General features: G+C 37.2%; 1 protein-coding gene across 4 annotated transcripts; it reads right to left on the bottom strand.

The window, feature by feature from the left end:
- Positions 1–498: 498 nt before the first annotated feature.
- Positions 499–6,402, bottom strand: LOC147865440 (arogenate dehydratase 2-like). Of its 4 annotated transcripts, XR_015529655.1 has the most exons (12): positions 6,081–6,401; positions 4,687–4,754; positions 4,529–4,621; positions 3,864–4,064; positions 3,434–3,514; positions 3,251–3,346; positions 3,090–3,167; positions 2,910–2,999; positions 1,657–1,730; positions 1,459–1,540; positions 1,130–1,317; positions 499–760 (listed from the first exon to the last, which is right to left on the bottom strand). XR_015529655.1 is itself a non-coding variant. In XM_087318249.1 (11 exons), exons 1-11 carry the CDS (start codon positions 6,361–6,363, stop codon positions 683–685), a joined length of 1,215 nt encoding a protein of 404 aa, XP_087174375.1. In that variant the 5' UTR covers positions 6,364–6,402; the 3' UTR covers positions 499–682. The 4 variants fall into 4 exon arrangements, 3 of the variants coding, with proteins under 3 accessions (XP_087174375.1, XP_087174374.1, XP_087174373.1); XM_087318249.1 differs by lacking the exon at positions 1,130–1,317 and having other exon boundaries at positions 3,090–3,158; positions 6,081–6,402; XM_087318248.1 differs by having other exon boundaries at positions 499–1,317.
- Between the last annotated feature and the right edge of the window lie 660 nt (positions 6,403–7,062).

Here is a 7,062-nt window from a genome sequence, read left to right as displayed (position 1 = left end):
CTTCAATACTATCTTTCTCAGGCATAAAATCCCAAAACACGATTATGGCATTCCAAAATAACATCAACCAATAAACATACCCAAAGACATCAACATTAAGCATTCATTTGATGCTCAACCAAATATAAAAGGGTTTTCCGTGCTTATTTTCCCAAATTATATCTCCTTTCATTTTATTTTCAAGATACAGACATTGTTTTCTTGTTTTCTCCTCAGAACAATTGCTCAAAAACATAGGGTTTTTGTTTTAGTTTCTCTTTGTTTAAATCTTTTGGGAATGTTTTATGATTCTGTATTCAAAATAAAATTTTGTTCACACGTATACACACCCTTCCTTGTACATGTTGCATGGGGATTTGTCCTTGGCTTCATATACAGGCTTCATGGGTTTTAGGTTTTAATGGATTTTGAGTTTATGTTTAGCATTTTATGACCTATGGTTCACGTATTTCACCCTCCCAATAGGATAAGGGTGGTATAGACATGATTGTGGAATCCTTGAAATGCAAAATCTACTCTATTAATATGGGTCAAAACTCCACAAAATTACGTTGAATCATATCAAGCTCCCAAGAAGGGAAATGCAAACCACCACCGCCGCATCTTCATAATGCAGGCACTTACAACATCTTTCTTAAATTCCCACACTGTTAACATCCTTTCTTTGAAAGGGTTCCAGTATCTATGAAGTTTGGAAAGCCTTGCTTGGAGTCACATCCATTGGATAACTCCCCAACACTCTCAGGAACGTCGCAAATTCCTGAACACAAATAAGGAGGCACTTGGAACTAACAAATATATAAAAAAAGGAATTACTTATTTGGGAAGGTTGACAATACTACGTATGAATTAGCTGATAAAATGTGTTAAAAAGAAATTATCTAAGCAACGAGGTTAGGATGGTCTCGACATAGTTTCTAGCATCAAATATGGTACATATATCAGTATCACAGAAATTAATAGGAGCTTCTAGACTGGATGTGGACATAATCATGTAGTGCCACATTTGGGTGTTAAAGATTTCAGAAAATTTTATCAGATCACAATGTTTTTATGTCGAGGAATTTAAGCTTCCACCAGTCTGTTGCACTGTATTTTCGTATCATTACTTATAAATAAGGACTTTTACCACACATCAAAGACTGGAGAATTTTCAAGTTTGCCATTGGTGCACTGGAGTGTGGGTCCTAAAAGGCTGTGAAGTCAGATGTAATTTGAGACATCCGAGCAAATGATCTTTACATGCATTTAAAACATGGGGAATAACTCATCCACACCATGCTTTTCTTTCTTTCCCCAAATACCCTTGGCCATACCCTGGAAGATAAATTATATGTGCTATTTGAGAAAATTATATGGCAAATTTTCATCCCCTTTTTCTCTTCAAGTAGACACACACAAGCAATTATTAAACATTTCTAACATCCAATATATTCTTTAAGGAAGAAGTAAACAAGCCTGAAGGTGTTGAAGAGCATTTCGAGCTCGTTGTTCTGCCATTGACGCTTCAAAGTCTAGAAAAAACAGATAATCGAAGTACCTGTTGAACAAAGGAATTATCAATTGGCTTATTCATATTTGACAATGCCATAAAAGGTTGACAAAAATGAATTCAGAGAGTGAAGAGGGTTCATTAATTAGAGCAGGTTTTCTTACACAGATTTAGCATCCCCATTGTTGGTATCATCCACAACACGTAAAGGACGTTTTCGGAGGGGTCTACTTTCAATCTAAATCCAAAATGCAAAAGTGGACATATGTAATGAAAAAACTGGAATACATTAGCCTGCAAGTAATATATTCCACCAGACTAAATTTACCCAGCATCCTTGGCTTCCTACCAGTCAGTTCTACACTGCTATAGAAGGAGGATACAGAAATGTACAATAACAAGGCAAAATGTACGCATACATACCATAACACCTCCACTATAGCTTACCACTGCCACCTGTATATTTCGTTGCAGCTTCAAGTTCTTGTTATCACAACAATTATCTTCTTTCTTAGTTAGCTCGCAACACAGATGTCACGTGTTAAACTCTCATGGCTCAGACTCAGTACAAAATCTTATGATGCGGTTAAGTAATAACATGAATCTTGAAACTGGACTAAGGACCCTTCCAGGGGCTGGTAAAACCCCAATCAAAGCAGCCAATTGTACTTAATTTCACCACTGGAGTCAAAGTTCCATATAAACAAGGAAATATCTACTTAAGATTGTGTACTCACTATGAAGCTAGACTGCTACTAAACGAGTTTGACACCTTATTGGCCGCAAGGGCAGGTGCCATTTTGGTATTTCTTTTTTCCATAATTAATAGAAGATAATACAATAAGACAGAGCCCGAACTGTAGATACACAACCAGCAGCTTTTTTTATCAAATTTTTCCACATTAAAACCCACTTATATAGGTTCCAACTTATTATTTACTGAGCATAGTAGAAGAGGGAGAAAATCAACTATGATCCCTGCATATCTACACTCTCTAACATTACTTCCCTATCTCTAAAAATTAATTTCAATTTTTTTATCAAAAGAGCGGTTTGTTTGAATAAATACAAGTCTACTATCTTTTCATGTTGCCAAGTGTTACTTCTTCAAAACTTAGCCCTCTCACTTATTCGCTCACTTATAACTTCTAAGTGGATTGATGTTGTGCATGGCTTACATGGCACAACTTTATAATTGGACGCTTACACATCAGAATTCAATTCTAACTGGATAGATCACATGCTGATCCAAGGCCCTGCTGGCTGTGGTCTACAGACTATTGGACTATTGGCTCTCGATCATTTCAGATTAGCTATACAATGTGTTCTTGCTCGTGGTGGAGACATGCCCACTAATAGTAAGTTAATGTTGATGGAAGTCCTACAGTCATAGACTCTGGACAAAGAGTAGAATTACCTTTGTGAGATTGATTTCCCGCAAAGCGAACACCCCAAGGGCCTTGAAAAGAACACCAGGACCCTCTTCCAAAGTAAAGGTTATGCTGGTCTACACATAAGACCAGAAGAACAAAGTGTCACATGTTTAGCCAAAGACCTATAAGTGACTATAGATTTGTCTAGAAAGTTAAATATTCACCTTAAAAGGCCTATCAACACGTGGGATAATTGGTTCTCTTGCCAGCATCAGAAATCTAGTGACATTGTCCTGATCATCCTATCATGGAAGCCAATCAAACTTTCCCTCTTAAAAATGTAAATTTATCCCCAGATTTCTAATGGACTCTAAAATAACCTTACCTGAATGCCATCTGCAAGGATATTCAAGCCATAGATCTCAGCTGCTCTTGCACTTGCTACTGCTCCTGTATCCCACAACTTATGAGCAGCTATATACTGAAAGCATAAGATGAAAAAGATTTCATCATACAATGTTCAGTTTCTTCCCAATGAATTCAAATCAAGATCCAAAGTCTCAATCACCTGTGCAGCACCAGCTGTATCCTCAACAGCTTCCCTGATCAAATTCAATTTCGAAAGCGTAGCCTCACACTGAGCTAGCGCCTAAAAGTCACATTAATAAGCACCATTGTACATAACTTGCCGAAAAATAATTACTGACATAGTTCGTGAAATTGTAAGAAAATGAGAACATTTCCAATTAGGTAATGTTTCATTCATAAGAACATTCCACAACGGCTTCTAATTACTATATTAGTTATAAAAACGTTATGCAATATAGCCCCTGTCAATTTTTACATTTTTCCCTTTTAGGAGTCTTCAAACATGCATTCAGTACATCTGCAATCTCCATTTCCAACATCTCAAAACCTATACATGAATGTCTTACAACGGTTAATGTTAATGGGAAGTTTGTCTTTTCCCCTGTCGTTACATATGAAATAATCATTACCTGTGAATGGCTTAGAACCCTTCGAAGTTGTTCCATTTTAATTCCTGGTAGTCCGAGGAGGCAGTGATGTACAGACAGCTGGACCTCCCCTACAATATGTAGTCTATGTCTTAATAACAAGTCATAATTCCTGTGAATGCTTCCTCCAAGAGAATTCTCTATTGGTAAGACAGCCCTGTCTACAAGCCACAGTTCCACAGCCTGTGACAGCTTGCCAAACCCACCAAAACGAGCTTCATTAGCTGATTCAATACATGATTCACGGAACATGCTTACTAGAATATTTTGTATGTTCTCAACATTATATTTAGTGTTTTACTTCAATTTGTTACCATTTCTTTAATGTTTTCAAGCCTTGGATTGTGAAACTGAAGAGCTGTATACTCATTTTTCTCCAATAAAAAAAATGTGGAACTGTTTTATACATTTCCTGTAACATTTGACTCATTATGTAATACTTGGACCCATGATTTGTGCTCATAAGACAACGACATTTACTCCTACACCATATACAATTTTCTTTCTTAAAGTAAAAACGTCCAATGCATGTACGAAGGCAATGGCTTCACAATTCATATTGCCTTTAGAATGTAATGCAGTACTTTTATTTGTGTCTGAAAGCGAGCTTAACTATGAAGTTTCATTGGATAATAGTTTAGCTTCACCTGAAATGCAGCTTCAAATTGTTCACATGGAACAGCTTCACAGTTTGGATATGCACTACTTGCAGCTGCCTCGCTGTATGCACCCGGCATACCCTGTGAATCAATTGCTGTTATATCTTTACCAGAGATAACATCCTACAATAAAAGCTCCAATATACCTGATATGCTACTCGCAACCGTGATCCATGTGTAGGTTGTGGTGCCAAATCTGTTATTGACAGAGGTCCTGAAATTTGGAAGAATTTAATTTTGATTAACAAGTTCATTGGAAACACATAGATGATTCCAAGAAACTACACATAATGTTCCATGCACAAGCATATATATTTATCTAGCATCTGGAGGCATGCCTGAAATTTTTAAGAGTACCATAACATCCAATTTAGAAACTGAATGCAAGAACAACGAGAAGTACAAACAAAAAGATGATATAAAGAATCCGTAGGTCAGTTGAAAACTGAAGATATGCAAAGCAGCCCTGAAAGAGAAGCAAGATCAAGTCAAGATGATGTAGGTCTATTATGATGTATTTCTGCAACATTTCACTTTAATCTTAAGGAAAAACTAAAGAGGAGAGGGAAGTGACATACAAGGTGCAAACCCTAAGAACATGTGTGTCAGAAACCTCTTATGCAATCAGGATAATAAAGTGTCATTCCAACTGGACCTTCCATTCAGTACAACCAAGCTACACAGCCAAACCACTACGAGTTTAACAGGGTATGGGATAAAGGATTAAAAATCTGCAACCACCATTCTAAACCTATAACAAAAAGTAAGCTATATCCCAACTCTTTCTGATATAAACTCAGGTACCAAGGAATGATATTTAGCATGTCTCTTGTGCGTCTGCTTGTGTCTATTTTCAGTAGGTGTCATGAAATTCATACTAGCTAATGATTCAAGACTGAAAATTTAATTTTGAAGGACGGAGATGCCCTAACATTGGGATGCAGGTATGTTGAAATATAGGTTACTAGAAATGATCTTTCTAAATTAATGTATATTGCATGAGAAGCAAGGCCACATGCATGAGAAATTATCATATTTATCATTGATTCTATTATCCAGACCCAATCATTCATATCACTGTTGTCCTAGTATGTGTAGAAGTATCAACATATCTGTGTTCCGAATTTGGTCATGCTTGCTTGAATTGATGTTTGCAGCGCCTATTATGATATTTCTATCTCAGTCTCTACCTTTCTGTCTAATAAAACATAAGCGGCAAGGGACATTGTATTATGTTAGGTTTCAATGGCCGCATAAGTCCATTATATATTATATGCAGCTCATGGAATCCTCTAGTTTGAATGAAAACGATCAAGAGAAATTAAAACAACACAAAAGAAAAACAGGAAGCAGCATTGACGATCACAGGCATAATGTTATGTTAGGTTTCAATGGCAGCATAAGTCCATTAGATATTATATCCAATTCATGGCAACCTCTAGTATGAATGAAAACGATCAAAAAGAATTTAAAACGACACAAAAGGAGAAAGGGAAAAAGAGAAAAAGAAAGACAGGAAGCGGCATCGAGAATCACTTACTAGGTAACGTGATGAAAGGACTGTCTTGAGGGGCTGGGGCAGGGACGCCGTAGTGGATAGCATTGTCATCTACGGAGGATTTCTTCTGGGGCTGTTGTGGATCGTGATCCGGTCCTGAGAGCTTATAAGCCGAGTTTACGGAGAGGATTTCAGGAACCGTATGATGATAAGAAGAAGAAGAAGGAGGGAGGGATCGCAGCCACGCAGAAGCAGAAGCAGAAGCAGACGCAGAAGCAGAAGCAGAAGCAGGCGGAGGCGGCAGTGACAAGTGCAGCAGAGCCATTATTTTGTAATTGGTATCAGAGAAAGATCGAGAGAGAAGAAATATTCTCGTTATTATTATATACATACATTATACATTATACATTATACATACATACATTATACATTATACATTATACATTATACATTATACATTATACATTATACATTATACATTATACATACATTATACATACATACATACATTATACATTATACATCCATACATAGGAAATGTGTCTGCCCAGGTGCCATGGGGAGGTTGCATTGTCGGCCATCGAAATGTCCTACAGAGTCACCGCCCCCCACATCTGGCTTACGAAAGGTGTTTCATAACTCCCCTCCCCCCATCAATATATTATGGCTTTGGCTTAGCCCTCACACTAGTTGACGTGGCCACCACGCTTGATGTTACAATGGAAAATGAACCTAAGCTACCAATGATTCTTGGCCTCGATGCAACAATAATTATAAGCCACTTGGTTCCTTTTTATGACACACCATCAACAAACGAAGGTGGAGAGTTGCATGCACTCGGGACGGAGAATGGAATATTAAAGGTTATCGTTCTTAAGGATGAGCATCTTAACAAATGGTTTTAGATGTTATCAACATAACTCGCAAAAAACTTGAGGATGAAGTGAAACAATGGCGATAAGGTCATGTGAAGTTAAATGAATGCTTATTTAAGGATTCAACGGGAATGTACAACAAAAAATGA

Source organism: Azolla caroliniana, unplaced genomic scaffold, assembly GCF_043228905.1.
Source record: "Azolla caroliniana isolate FFs.n. ecotype wild unplaced genomic scaffold, voAzoCaro1.0.p SCAF_4, whole genome shotgun sequence".
Taxonomy (NCBI): domain Eukaryota; kingdom Viridiplantae; phylum Streptophyta; class Polypodiopsida; order Salviniales; family Salviniaceae; genus Azolla; species Azolla caroliniana.
Note: the sequence above shows the minus strand (reverse complement) of the source record. Positions and strands in the feature narration are given on the sequence as shown.

Bases quoted from the DNA above. Each gene is read 5' to 3' on its own strand.
- LOC147865440 (XM_087318247.1), bottom strand. From the start codon at position 6,363: ATGGCTCTGCTGCACTTGTCACTGCCGCCTCCGCCTGCTTCTGCTTCT. The intron at 4,065-4,528 runs GTGAAGCTAAAC...AAGCTGTCACAG, and splicing joins AATTTGAAGCTGCATTTCAG to GCTGTGGAACTGTGGCTTGT. The intron at 1,731-2,909 runs GTAATTCTACTC...TTTTGGATTTAG, and splicing joins GGGAAATCAATCTCACAAAG to ATTGAAAGTAGACCCCTCCG.